The sequence below is a fragment of the Malus sylvestris genome, chromosome 16 (genome assembly GCF_916048215.2).
Source record: "Malus sylvestris chromosome 16, drMalSylv7.2, whole genome shotgun sequence".
In the NCBI taxonomy this organism is placed as follows: domain Eukaryota; kingdom Viridiplantae; phylum Streptophyta; class Magnoliopsida; order Rosales; family Rosaceae; genus Malus; species Malus sylvestris.
Genome location: NC_062275.1, coordinates 31,726,794 through 31,741,636, shown reverse-complemented (window position 1 = coordinate 31,741,636; position 14,843 = coordinate 31,726,794). Strand labels below are relative to the sequence as shown.

Here is a 14,843-nt window from a genome sequence, read left to right as displayed (position 1 = left end):
GTGGGTGTGAGCAAGTTCAGTGGTGGATCAGACGTGGCTGGTTGGTTTAGGCAAGGAGGTTCGGCAGCGGAAACGATCGTTGGGTTCGGATTTCGGATTACATCAGGCGGCAACCAGCAGCGGCAGCTATGAGGGTCTGAGTTCTAGACTTCAACACAATGCGTATAGACTCCGGTGCGACGAAGCAAATGAACATGAGGGTTCGATCCAGCAACGATGGCGTCGCTCGTTGGTTATACGGTGCACAGCACAACTGGTGGTGCAGCTGATGATCGGACGGCGCGCTGCACAATCTGGCCACGCGGCTTGGTGATCTAGATTTTGCACACAGCAGCAGGGTTTTTTTTCCCTTAACCTAGGCTCTGGTGAGAAGTCTTTTGGAATAATTGTGTATTCTATTCATCTCTCAAGGAGGGTTTTATAAGATGTTACAATCCTATCAATAAGGAAAGAAATAATTTACATAAAAACATATTAAACTAAGAATCCCAAGATTACAGGAATATATACAAAAAAGTCAAATAATGTGCCAGCCTTTTGAGCAACTTAATGTGCCAGCCAAAGCATCTTGGGAGATTGCACTTGAAAAATTGGCTCAATCTATTGAAAGCAGCAACAAGCCTTTTGAGTAGCCTAATGTGCCAGCCAAAGCACCATGGGAGATTGCTCTTGAAAAATTGGATGAAACCATTGAAAGCACCAACCATGTGATGTAGAATACCATGGCTCACTAAAGAATCTGGAGCAGCAAGTTGGGCAGTTTGTGCATCAATTGGCACAAAGGGAGAAAAACAAGATTCCTAGTCAACCAAATGGGAATCAAGGTTTAGAGGAATGTTGCGTAATTCAAACATCTTAATGTGCGGAAAGTTATAATAACATGCTGGATGACGCTGAAATTGAAGCGTCGGTGACTATTTCGCAAAGAAGGATATAGCCCCAAGTGACCCTGAAATCTCCCCTAAACTTCTTGTACCCAACTTTATGTGCCATCAATCCCTTTTTCACAAAGATGCACATTAATCTGCTGAGCTTGACACGACTAAGAAAACCCAAGAGCAAACATTAAATTTCAATTTATTTAAGGCTGCAAAGCAACCCACGAAGCTGCAAGAATGCATTAAAACTGACGTCTTGGAAGGAGTTGTTAATACGAAGTCAAAGTCTAATACACAACATGGTCAGCTCTTGAGCACCACAAATATGGATACAGCTGATGAAAAATTTTAGTTGTTGTATTGGACAGTGGACCAGCATAATAGGGCAGTCTCTAAGATTTTGGGGGCATGTACAAAATTTATAAAAGAGTCCCTTTTTAAGATAGTTTTTATTTTTAAAAAAGTAGGACAATATATTGGTACTAGAAAATAATAACTTAAATCAAAACAGCCCTTAGGACTCACTGATTGTAATCACAAATGTCATTCAATAAGTAAAAAGAGTTACAAACATAACTTTCACTAAATAATAAAAAACAGTTCAATCTTAAGCAACCAAATAAAGAAAAAAAAAGCTTCAAAAACTCTAACTTTAAAGTTTCATTTGAATATATAACATTATTATATAATAAAATTGAAAAGAAAATCGTTTTTAAATGTGTTGTTACTGGCACTCCTACTATCTCATTGTGGACTCCAAATTTGTGTTTAGAAAGAAAAAAATTTACACTTATAAAAAGTACACTAAGATTTTAAAGTGCTAATAAAAGTATATTTTAATATATAACATTATTACATATAAATATAAGATACCAAAATTTTTTGGGGGCACTGTGCAATTGCACCTTTCGCTCCCCCTCAACGCCGCCTCTACAACATAACTGTTCATACTTGAAGAAATCCGGGGTGAGCCCTACAAGCACGCCAAGATTAAGACCTACAAGGAGAAGAAGAAAAAGTTTCAAGTCAGCCAAATTCTTTGTAGAAGTTGTGAGTATTAAATACAAGGTTGGGGTTAGTTCAATGGAGACGTAAGCCTTGTTGGAAATGACACCATTACAAAGATTCATTCAAATAGAAGGGTGGTTAAGAAGGATTCAACCACTGAATTTAAATGCATAGTTGATAAACATCGACTCACTCCGTACCTACTATTGCCCTGTGACATTGCTAATGAGTAGTTGATTCTGAAAGTACAAGTGACTTGATCGCCAGCATTCCATTGTGTCTACCTATAAATGTTAACTAAGGTGCTGATTGGGAAGAACCCATTTTTCTAAACTCTTTTAATTCCACTCCTCTCCTCTTAAGCTTCATTTTAGATAATCCCTATGGAGAATGATCTTACTTTAGCCGTTTATACTACAAGTATTTTTAAGTGTTTATCACTACTTTTGCAGGTAGTCAAAATCCTCACATGAGTTTACTTTCATTTCAATATTTAATTTACTGTTTTTATTATACCTTAAATTTAAGATTTGCATTTTCTTCAATTATTATGACAATTATCTCCCTATTTTGTGATAATAAGAATCTCCTAATTTTTCATGTGACCTATATATAAAGTCTTTGATCCTTCTCATCATCGATCGTCTATGCAAAAGCCAAGCCTTCTCAAATCCAAAATCTTCAATTTTCCACAACATCGTTACATATCCTCTCAAGTTCATCGATTAATTATGTGGCTACTACTTAGCCTTCTTCTCATTCTCTTCCCTCGATATCACCATGTCACAATACATTTTCAATTGGACCTTCAACAACTCTCGGGTACACGTCCAGTCGTGCAAAATTGTCAATTACCAATTTGTTTGGCTTAAAGCTAGGTAGACTCAATTGTTGTGATATACTTGCTTATAGGTATATTTCTGTTTTTTACCTCTTAGTTAAGTTATATATGTTACAAAGTGAGTTCATGTACCTATTAGTAGATATATTTTTCATATATATATATATATATGTGTGTGTGTGTGTGTGTGTATTTACATCATTTGATCAATATGTCTTGCTTATATGTATGTTTATGTATTTCTACCTTTCAGTTATGTTGTATATTTTGTAAGTGGGTTTTATATACCTATCAGCTAGATAAATTTCGTACAATACTTTTCCTTGTTTTGATTTATATCTTGCTTACATGTGTAATTATGTATTTTTATTATGTTATACTTGTTTCGACGCTTTTGTGTACTTATTGGTTAGATAAATTCAATAAAGGTTAAGGAAGACTATTTTTGAATCATTTTACGAGATATTAGACAGATTAAGAATGTTGAAATATTTCAAATTTAAAATTTAAAATAGGTATGGAAGATTAATAAAATTAAGAAATTTTAATTTGTAGATCAGATAGATTAGGGATGTTCAAATATTTACATTAAAATTTGTATATATGAAAAGTTAGTGGACCTAAATCAACAGAATTTGAAAATTGAACTAAACCTTATATAGGTTGACTATTTGAACCCGAATCAGAATACCCCAATTTTAAATATCTATATCCAACTTACCTGAGGTATTGGAAGAGGAGACGATCCTCTCACCTGTAGCATAAACAGCAACTCGCAAGCTTTCTGGGCCTCCGTTATTCAACAAATCTACAGCTCCATGTCTCTTTCCATGATTGTCAAAAATTGAACTCGTAACTTTAGTTCCTTAAATATGATCCACAGTCAGTCCATTATCCGAGCTAACACCCGCTTTCAAGGGCGTTTCTAAGGTGCGGCCTTTGCGTGTGGACCAGAATTTAGTGGTCGTGATATGACGAGCTCACACGTAGTGAAATTCAAAACTTTAATTTTCTTATATTTACGGGGTATGTTTTTGTCAGAGAAAAAGGGGGAGCTGAGAGATTCTTCAGGCATTCAAGAGGGAAAGAGGGGCACAGAAAGGGAGGGTGGTGTGCATAATCGATTTGAAGTGGATTAAAGCTCCGTTTTCAACTATGATTCTGTAATCCTATATATTTTTTTATTTTTTTTGTTCATTGGGTATTGTTTTGTCGGATAGAGAAGGAGAGATTAGGGTGTAAGAATGTGAGTGTCCAAGGGTATAGTTGATGTATTCTTGATGTACAAGTAACTTGGTAACAAGTTATTTGGTTGAGAAGTTCTTGGGATCTCGTTTTGGTCAAGATTAGAAGTCCTTGTTTTATGCAATTAATTTAGAGACCACATTTTGGTGACAAGAATTCAAATCAATCATGTGATTTGTGTAATCCCTAGTAATTAGTTGATGGGGCATGATTATAGGGATTCTCATCACCGTATATATTAGGAGGTCCTTGCACTCACAGTCAGTGGAGGATCCAGGAGATAATGTTAGGGGGGTCAGTAATTTTTTTTACCAGAAATAACATATCACCATTTCATCAAGTCTTGGTAGGTAAGTCATTTGGAAATGCATACTGCACACCTGTTAATGCCTCATTTGTGAGGGTAACTAACATGTTCCTAGACTGCTTCCATATGAATGCTTAACAAAGAAACACACTTATCTTAAACACACTAATAATGTTTGATATCATTGCATCTCATTAATATGTTTGTCCAAGAATGATGATGCTTTGTTATTCACTGAGATCATCATTTCATTTTTATCAAATCGTTGGAGGGAATGTATGAAGCTAACTCTAATATTCAAAAGGGCAACACCCAAGGTATCCATGAACATTCATCGAAGTTTGTAGGGTTAGCACTCCAAGGTATCCATGGACATTTATTGAAGTTCGGGGGTTCAGCTGACCCCTGCCCCTTAATGCATCCGCCACTAATCACAGCAATCAACCTAATTCAACACCAAGAACCTTATCCAGGCTAGGTCTAAAGGCTGCTGAGTGTGGAAGACTTTGTAACCCTAGCTACCATGGTTGCCTTTTCTTCAGGTAAGTCTTCCATTGATCTACTCCACTGGTGGTGCTGCTACATTTCGCTTGACATCATACTTTCACTCTAGGTAACGCCTCTTAGATATATCATCGATGAACTTCATCAAGTTCATGTCCATTTCATCAATAATCTAATTAGCTTGTTATGCAAAATATTAAACATTATAGAATATTATATAACAAAGTAGTTATTAATTTATTATTTCGTACTTGCTGATAAGTCATCCAACATAGACTTCTTCAGATCCTCGACACCTTTTTCTAAGATGCCCACTCCGTAGGACATTTGTTCTGCAATATAACCCCAAGGTTGTGTACAACAACATGCGACTCCCTCTTAGATCCCTTGAAATCACCATAGTTGATTCATCTAGGCTAACCATCAATCACCCTTCTAGCCTGCCCAAATATTTTTTATTTTGTACTTTTTTAGGAAAATTGAAAAACTTCATAAGCAAACTAAGTAATTCATCCAGTAAATAAAAAAAACTATTAAATCCACACAAAATTTGGTATTACCTTTCTAAGATCTTTCTCCCTCACATCCCTTATGATGTGGGGGACAAGATGCAACTAAAGCTTTGAAACGATCATAATACGCTGGAAAGGACTCTTCTTCGCCTTGTTGGATTCCACTAATTCTCTTCCTTAAAAGAATGACTCTTGACGTTGGGAAGAATTTCTCTAAGAACGCTTTCTTCATACTTTCCCAAGAAGTGACAGTTCCAGGTGCTAATTCAAAGAGCCAATCCTGAGCATTTTCCAAAAGAGAGAATGGAAAGGCTTTCATCTTCAGAATATTGTCATCCACGTTGATTGGTGTCATACTTGAGCACACCACTTCAAATTCCTTCAAATGCTTGTTTGGATCTTCCATGGACAGCCCATGGTATTTGGGAATGTGATGCAGCAAACTGGACTTCAATTCAAACTCATCGGTCTTGCCTTAAGCTAGTATAGGGTATTGAATACAAAGAGGGACAACATTGTCCAATCCCGAGGCTGAAAGTTCCTTAATTGTTTGATTGTCTACAGCTATGTCTTGTTCCTGTTCCTGTTCCTTTTCTTCAAATTTGGATTTAGAACTAGAACTAGGTGGATTGGGTTCTGGCTGCTTCCTCTTCCTTCTCAAAGTTTGTTCAAAATTGTCGTCAAACTCCAATATATGCCCACGAACTGGTTGAGAACTTTTAGTCATAAACTAGTACCTAAAACAAAGAAAACTAAACTCAACTAAATTAGAAACACAAGAAAAATAAAAACAGAAACAAAGGGAAGATTAGCAATTTTACTAATCCCCGGCAACGGCGCCAAAATTTGATGTGGTAAAAACTAACACACAAATTAAACCCTATAAATTATACAATTGTAGTATGGATAAGTAGGGATTGTTCTAGGTTGGGGATTAGAAGGGATGCTAATAAACACAAATTAGACTTAAAAACTGAAAACTAGACAAAACTAACACAAAACACTAAGGGGCGGGGAGGTTTTTGGACGAAATTTTGATTTAAAACAAGTAAATTGCAGAAACAAAGTAGGTTTGGATGAAAATTGGGTGAAAGGCTAGCTAGAGGATTTTTCTCCACACATAAAACATATGCATACAAATCGATTTCCGGTTATTCTTTCTATAAACCATAAATGACAATGCCCCAAATTAATTGTGAATAGCACTAATTAATTCTTAGATTTTCCTAAGTTCATTGAATTGGACTCAGCGACGCAACCAAATTATCTTTCTCAAGTTCCCTAAGACACATATCAAGGGTCATTAAGTTTTGTCAAAATCATAAGCATTGACAAGGCATTCGTAACTATGAACTGCATAATACTCCTGCCAGGAATTTACTTAACTCAATCATGACTAATGACTTTTACTACTTATAAATATAAGTTCATAACAATTAGGTGAAATTCCCCTATATTCTAGCATCAAATCCCTGCATGCAAACTAAGTGTGCACCCTTAATCAACACACAAGAACAAGTTCTTAATAAAACAGATAAGTAAATCACATTCATGTTTTATGAAACAATAACTGGATGTAATCAATTCATATAAAACATATGTTCATAGCTTCGAATTCATCTCTAGCTAAAAAGAAACTTAACTACACATGTTCATCATAATTGAAAAGCAATCTAAAATAAACATCGAAACTAAACAAGGATAGAAAGAACTCTATAAACTCCAATGGATGAACGGTAGGTTATGGCACTCTTTGTATTTTTCTTCTCTCTCTCCCCTGAAAGTTGCGGCAATAAGTAGTATTTATAGGCAGGGGGCACGACACAATTTGTGGAGGAAAAGGATTTGGTTATTTGCATTGTTTTAGGACTCCTTAAATCAGATAGGAAGTGGTTTAATGTGATAAGGAATCCCCCTTGCAACTGGAGATAAGGTAAAGTAGGATTAGGATAAGATAAGATAAGGTTTGTTAAGGATAAGGTTGGATAAGATAATATTGGATAAGGTTTCCCTTTAATTTCTAATTCCTTGTATTCCGAGCCTCAATCCTAATTCTTCTAGATTGTAGCACATTCCTAACCTCATTTGACCACCAAAAACGTCCATCCCAAGTGCTCCCTACGCATGCTATCCAATCGAAGTCCAAAACTGCTCCAAATTGCTCCATTTTGCCCTTTTTTGTCACCCTTGCCAATTGGACCTACAACACACGAAAATAGCTTAAATCACTATAATAAATAGAAACTAACTAAGTAAATGCAAAGAAATAAGATAACAAAGTCGTATAAATATGCTCCTATCACCTTACTTGGAGCACCAACGAAAACGTCCATCGTATAATAAAATAAAACAAGAATTGGGATATGAGAGGTTTGGGAAAGAAGAAAACGAGGGGAACTTGAGAGTTTTGGGAAAAAGTATGTGAGGAAAAAGGAGAGTGGATCTGTGATTTTATAGAACCCTTGGGACCTTTGTGCGACGAAGCTTGCGTCATGTAAAGCTTGTAGTAATTACTTCGCCTTAAATGGCTCACTGACCATTTCAGATCACTTTGCGTGACGATGCCTTCGTCGCACAGGTTTTCACGGGAAAATGTCCGTCACGCGAGATGTTGGTGCCAATTTTCCCTACCTACGCTTTTTCTTAGTCTTCGCACAACAAACATATGGTGTCATTGTGCAAATTCCTTTTGCACGACGAAACTCTTCATCACATAAGGTTTTTAATAAATTTTTGGTTTTTTAGCCAAAATGGTTTCTAAGATTTGCATAACTCATCACTTTGATCCCTAAGATTTGAAATCAATAGAAGTGATCCCTGAGTTTGTCCATCATCAATCATTTTGGTCCTTCCTAGAAAAATTATGTTAAACAAGGACCAAATGATAAAAATACCCTCAATTTAATAAATAATGAGCCAAAATGATTTGACAAAAAATGAGGGTCTTTTTGTTATTTTTTTCCTTATTTAATGGAGATTTTTCAAGGAATGACCAAAATGATTGATGGTGGACAAACTTAGGGACCACTTCTATTGATTTCAAATTTCAGGGACCAAAGTGATGAGTTATGCAAATATTAGAGATCATTTTGGCTAAAAAACCTAATTTTTTTTGTGTGTAGATGTTTTTGCACGATGATACCCTTCTTTCATCGCACAATTAATCATTGCACGACAAAATTACATGTTTCACGTAAACTTTCGTCACGCAAATAGTTTTTCCTACTAGTGACCACACTCAAAAGTATTCTACCGCCTGACTTCGGCAGAGAATTGGCCCTCCTGCATAAGCAATCAACCACCATGGAACGTAATTAGCTCATTAAGTTACTCGACTTACGCCACTCAAATTGTGTAATTTTTCGGCTCCAAAGGTGTTTGTTTGGAAAGCTTGTTGGGATACACTTCCTGCCAAGTCAAACTTAACAAAAAAGGGAGTCAGGTTAGACGAAGTCTATGCAATGTGTAGTAGTGGGGAAACTTAATTAGCGATGTTATCAAGTATATGAGACTTATACTTGTGATCTCATTATTTAACAGTTAATTTGACAATTGGACTAACTAAAGTATAACATTCAAAGAAACACCACTTTATGTTTCAAATTGTAATGTTTTATAGATGAACCATAAAAAGTGATACGTTGACCAAGCTTGAGGCTATAAAATTGTATTTTACAAAGGTAATCAGAGCATGCATGTTCACCTGTTCAGCTTAATATGCTCAACCAACTATATATTTACATTGAAGAATGAGCGATTTTTTTGTAGCTACCTACCTTTTGAGATTGAGATCTAATATAATATGGTCAATCATTTTATTTATCCTGTATTTAAGGATGGGCAATGGTTATGCGGGCGGGTAACCGCGGTTAATTTACTCATAACCGTTTATGTTCATACCCGTATAACCGTTTACCCATTGGGTAATTGCCTAAACGTTTATACTCATACCCATAACCGTTTATAAACGGTTAACCATACCCATAACCGCATACCCATTTAACCGTAACCGTTTAATACCCATTTACCCATTTATCATTTTTAACCCGTTTATCTTCTTTTTTTTACCATTACCCTTTTTCACCCGTCTACATGTTTTTTAACAACTTGAAAATTAAAAAAAAATTGTCATAATTTTTTTTTTACAATTAAGCACCGTTATAGGTACATTCATCATACATTTTCATATTTTAATTTTTTAACTCCTTGTACCATTCCAATAATTGAAATAATAGTTTACGGACGATATTTTTAACTGTTACCAATGAAGGTAAATATAATATTTGCTAAGTATTATTGGGTTACAAAAATTGTTTAGAAGACATTTCTGGCAAAACATTTTTGTCAATTTCACGGTTACCCACAAAGAATTTAAATTAATTTGGCCAATTTCTTGATGATGAGAATCATCATTCCTGTAGTAATGTTATTCAGAGAAGGATCGATGAATTCCTTGCTAATTTATTGGGTGCTAAGTATTATTGGATCGAGAATATGGTTTGTGTTAATTTTACATATATAAAATAAATGGGTAAACGGTTACCCGTTTATAACCGTGGTTAATACCCATAACCGTCCATTTAAATTTCGCGGGTAAACGGTTATACCCATAACCGTTTATTTATCTAAACGGTTACCCATAACCGTAACCGTTTAATTTAAATGGGCGGGTAACCGCGGTTACCCATAACCAATGGATATTTGCCCATCCCTACCTGTATTGTTAGTACTTTATGCGTAATCTATTTGTACTTGGTTGTGTATGTCGAATACAATACGATGAATTGAATTAAGAAAGAAAATCTCATCCCAAATTGTAATTAATATAAGGAGATCAACTGTAAATTGTAATGCATGAACATCTCAAATTGTAGAGGAAGTCCTTTCGAATAAAACGGAAAACCTATATTTTTTACCAAATAAAAAGGGAAAGAGATTTAGAAAATTTAGCTAAAACAAGAAGAAGAAATTCATGTTGAAAAGCCAGCTTTGAAGCTCTCTTTCCCATTGTAAATTACAATGGGCGCCATTATCCCTTATTTCTGCAGTCTGTCTTTCCTTAAAAGTTCGATTTTCTGCATAAATATCAAACGGTTGTTAATTGTCTAATTAAAGCTAAGTGGGAAAAGAAACAAGAAAAAGAAAGAAATATAAACAAAGGCCAAATTTTTTCGTGGTCCTTGTAGTGGCACAGCACTACTAATGTGACTCTTGTGGTGAAAAAGTTGTTAATTAAGCCCTGTGATGAGTCTTGTTAGCAACTGAAGTTTAAACCCACACTTTTGTTAGTTTTCCGTTAAACAAACTCACGTGAGTTTTGTTAACAATTGAAGTTGAAACCCAAACTTTTATCAGTTTTCTGTTAAACAAACTCATATGACTATCACATGAAAGAGTTGAATTTGTCATTTCAATTCAAATTACATTTTATGCTTGATTTGGTGATTGCTCCACCAGCGAAACATATTTTGGTATTAAAAAACGAAAAACTGAATACATGTTTAGATATAGGAGATACAATTGCCATGGGATCCATCGCCAAGTGATGGGGGAGAAGAAATGGGCCGTCTACCAAATTTCTATGGGATCAATCACCAAATCAAACATAATGAGTAATTTGGATTGAAATGACGAATTTGAAATGTTCACGTTATAGTTAAATAAGTTTGTTTAACGAAAGACTATTAGAAATTTGGGTTTGGACTTTCAATGGTTAACAAAGCTCACCACAGAAATTTAATTAATAATTTTTTGATTACAAAGATCACATTAAAAATGCTATGTCACCACAAAAACCATTAAAAAAATTTGGCCAATAAAGAAACTTGGAAGGACACGTTTTGTATAAATCTCCAACTGGACCTGATTCAAGTTTCGTACTTTCATGCAATTAAGTTAAAACCCCTCCTTTATGGTTAAGGAAGCCAACTTTCTGTAAAGAAAAATTTTCGTTTAGGCGGAAAAAAGTGTTACTAATTTACTCAAATTATAATACATATTCTACTAATTCAATAATATACTTTGAGATGCAAAATATTCGTCACTCGTCTAAAATACTATTACACGAACTAGAAGCGCCAAATTATATCTCAAATTTCGAGTAATACTAAGTGTCAATTTTTAAAATAAATCAATCTCGTTGGTTTTACCCAAAAAAATAAAAAAATTCAATCTCATTTGTTCATTATTGGATTCCAGCCTTCCTTTTTGAGCAGAAGTTTTTTATTGTTTTCGAAATATGAATAATAATAAAATTCACCAGCTATTCATTCTTTCATCCAATAAAATTTGAACACGTATTTAATTTGTTTGCAATTTCAATTGGGGGTGTGCTATTCACACACCCTTTTTTTACTTCTTACACATCTTTGTTAGTTTCTGTCCGTTGATATTCTTTAATTTATTCGATCCGACGATCGAAAACCAAAAATATGTCGAAGAAATAAAAAAGGGTGTGTGGGCATCCCATCCCTTTCAATTATTTGGACATGTGTCCAAATCTAATTAGATAAAAGCAAGGGTGGCTACTGAATTTTTAGGAACCAAGTATTGTTCCTTATACAAATGAAGAGAATTTTTAATTTTTAAACCGTAAATTTTTTAACATAAATATTTCATTACTTGTATATATGCACGTAGTGTGTGTGTCATCTTATTTTCCGGTCCAAAAATCTTTCTGGTCGGCACAGACAAATGACAACTACTCACTGTCGATTATTATTTGAAATACTAACATCAGGGATCAATTGCCAAACTTGTCTTGAGATTTTTTCTGTGTGGCTCAGAACCACCCACGTATAGCCCTCTCACTGGTGTACACCTCCCTCTCCCTAGATAGATAACATCACCACTCGCCATTAGGCCTCTGACAGAAACTCCACGCACACAACGCTACTCGCTTCTCTCTGACAGAAACTCCACGCACTGCCAACAAAGCTGCTCCCTCCGACCTCGTTTTGAAGATATCCATGGGCCTCCAAGGCGGGTGGAGCGCGGCGGCCGTCGGCTTAGTCGCGAAGCTCTGCGACTCCTGCAAGAACTCGACGGCGGCCTTGTTCTGCAGAGCCGACTTGGTCTTTCTCTGCCTGCCTTGCGACGCCAGGATCCACGCCGCCAACAAGCTCACCACGCGCCACGAGCGCGTCTGGATGTGCGAGGTCTGCGACCAGGCCCCTGCCGCCGTCACCTGCAAGGCGGACGCCGCCGCACTCTGCGTCGCCTGCGACGCCGACATCCATTCCGCCAACCCCCTCGCCCGGCGCCACGAGCGGGTCCCGGTCGAGCCGTTTTACGACTCCGCCGAGTCTATCATCGTCAAGTCAACAGCTGCTGCCCCATCATCCGCCGGCGCGGCCATCAACTACCTCGTCCCAAACGGCGACGTTTTATCCAACACTAAAGACGTTAATAACGACCCCGCGTCGAACTGGCTGATCCCCAACCCGAATTTCAACTCGAAGCTCCAAATGGATATTGCTCCGGACATTACAAAATCCTCCGGCGACCTCTTCTTCCCCGAAATGGATTTGCTGCTGGAGTTAGATTACCCCAACTCAATCCACACCATTTCGGGGCCGGGAACGGATAGTGTCGTTCCGGTTCAAACCGACCCGATTCCACCTCCTTCGTTGAAGATGAACCATAACATTTCTGGTCCCGCCGATCAAAATTGCTTCGACATGGACTTTTGCAGTAGCAAGTTCTCGTCTTCCTTCAGCTATCCGACTCAGTCCCTCAGCCAAAGCGTACGTAATCCGAATTAAATTAAATTAAATTATCTTCCTTCGGAGTTTCGGTGCAAAATTAATAGACTAATGTTTTTCATACTACGATTTTGAACCATATTTTCATATTATTTTTGTGGCAATTCACGTGATAGTTCCATCATTTGAAATAATTATATTTTAAATTTAATTTATTATTTAATAAATTATTAATTAAAAAAATTAATTAATTAAATGATAATTATGATATCCGTAATGAATTTTTTTTTTAATTTTATAAATTTTTCAAATAATATCACTATTCGAAATTTTAGAATTGTTTACTGGGTATTAGGGACTTTTACTTATTTTTCAGGTTTCGTCCTCTTCCTTAGATGTCGGAGTTGTTCCCGACCAAAACTCCCTATCCGATATATCGTATACTTTCGGCCGAACCGCCTGCAACGGTGTTTCTGAACCGGGCTATGTATCGTACTCTTTCGGGCAAAAAGTCAGCAACAACGTTTCAGAACCGGGCGATATATCGTACCCTTTCGGCCGGAAAGCCAGCAAGAACGTTTCGGAACCCGGCGCACGGGTCTCGGCAACCCCTGCGAGTCAACCAGCGACTCAGCTCTGCGGACTGAACAGGGAGGCGAGGGTGCTGAGGTACAGAGAGAGGAGGAAGAACCGCAAGTTCCAGAAGACCATCCGATACGCTTCCCGGAAAGCGTATGCTGAAACTCGCCCCAGAATCAAAGGCCGGTTTGCGAAACGCACCAAAACCGAAACTGAGACATTCGATCTCATCTATGGCTCCGGCTCGGCGACTTTCATCTCGGACCCACAATTCGGCGTCGTTCCGACGTTTTGACAATGAGGATAATCTATTTTATTTTCAACTGTCGTTTATTGATTGGCCGGTGAAAGCACCCAAAAGCCCTTTATTTAATTATTTGGTTCGTTTGGTTTTTTAACATTTCATAGGGCCTTGCCTTGGAAACTCTCTGCTTTCGTTTTCACCCGAAGAAAACAAAATAATAATAAAAATAAAATGATCTATTATTATGTATCTGTTTTTAATGTATATTTTCTTGTGCAGCTTTGCACTCTTAAGCAGGGGCAACTCGGCAGGTTAGATGGTCAATCCAATTCAAACCCAACATCGTTAATTTGGGCTTGGGTTGGATTCAAGTTTGTGTGGATTTATTTGGATAAGTGTTTAAATTGGGTTTGGGCAAACTCAGGTTGGGTTTGGGTTTGTCTGATTTATCAAATTCAATCTTGTAACACATTAGTTTATAAAATAAATCCTAAATTTTGAACCAAATGATGCAAAACTATTTAAAATTCAATTTTACACATCACTATCCTTACAAAAATAAACCAACTAGTGTGGGACACTGTTTGGGCCCAAAAATATTGGTTTGGGCCGAGTTTATAATTGTTTTGGGCCCAATATTGGTCGGGTCGAGTTTAGAATTGTGCTCGGCCCAGAGGCCGTGTTAAGGTGTCATTAGGGGTTATCCAGCTCATGGGCCGTGCAATCGAAGCTGGCCATATCCCGTCAGGAACCTATGGGATGTGGGTGAGTCCTATTACAAGAAGGAGTTTCGATAGGATAAGGATGCTGGAGTTTGAGATTTAATGTGGCCTGATAACGAGTAAAGTTCAAAGTCTTGGTAGGAGTATGATTGGCTGAGATAAGGTTGGATCGGGCAAAGGAGTTTTAATCCGAGAATGATTGGGATTCAATGCAGGTTGGCTACTATAAATAGGGAGGGAGGACATCGAACAAAGCCCATCCAATTCAACATACAAACTACCCTGTGCAAACTCTCGCTT

At 36.9% G+C, this 14,843-nt stretch overlaps 2 protein-coding genes across 3 annotated transcripts; one reads left to right on the top strand and one right to left on the bottom strand.

Moving 5' to 3' along the window:
- Positions 1-381: 381 nt before the first annotated feature.
- On the bottom strand, positions 382-5,650 carry LOC126609287 ((R)-mandelonitrile lyase 3-like). The gene is made up of 5 exons (XM_050277241.1): positions 5,530-5,650; positions 5,035-5,115; positions 3,449-3,592; positions 1,752-1,875; positions 382-800 (listed from the first exon to the last, which is right to left on the bottom strand). Exons 1-5 carry the CDS (start codon positions 5,648-5,650, stop codon positions 731-733), a joined length of 540 nt encoding a protein of 179 aa, XP_050133198.1. The 3' UTR covers positions 382-730.
- A 6,397-nt stretch (positions 5,651-12,047) lies between these two features.
- LOC126606560 (zinc finger protein CONSTANS-LIKE 5-like) lies at positions 12,048-14,070 on the top strand. Of its 2 annotated transcripts, none has more exons than XM_050273961.1 (2): positions 12,048-13,040; positions 13,394-14,070. In XM_050273961.1, the coding sequence occupies exons 1-2, from the start codon at positions 12,264-12,266 to the stop codon at positions 13,643-13,645; spliced, it is 1,029 nt and encodes a 342-aa protein (XP_050129918.1). In that variant the 5' UTR covers positions 12,048-12,263; the 3' UTR covers positions 13,646-14,070. The 2 variants fall into 2 exon arrangements, with proteins under 2 accessions (XP_050129918.1, XP_050129916.1); XM_050273959.1 differs by having other exon boundaries at positions 12,055-13,040; positions 13,375-14,070.
- The last annotated feature ends 773 nt before the right edge of the window (positions 14,071-14,843 follow it).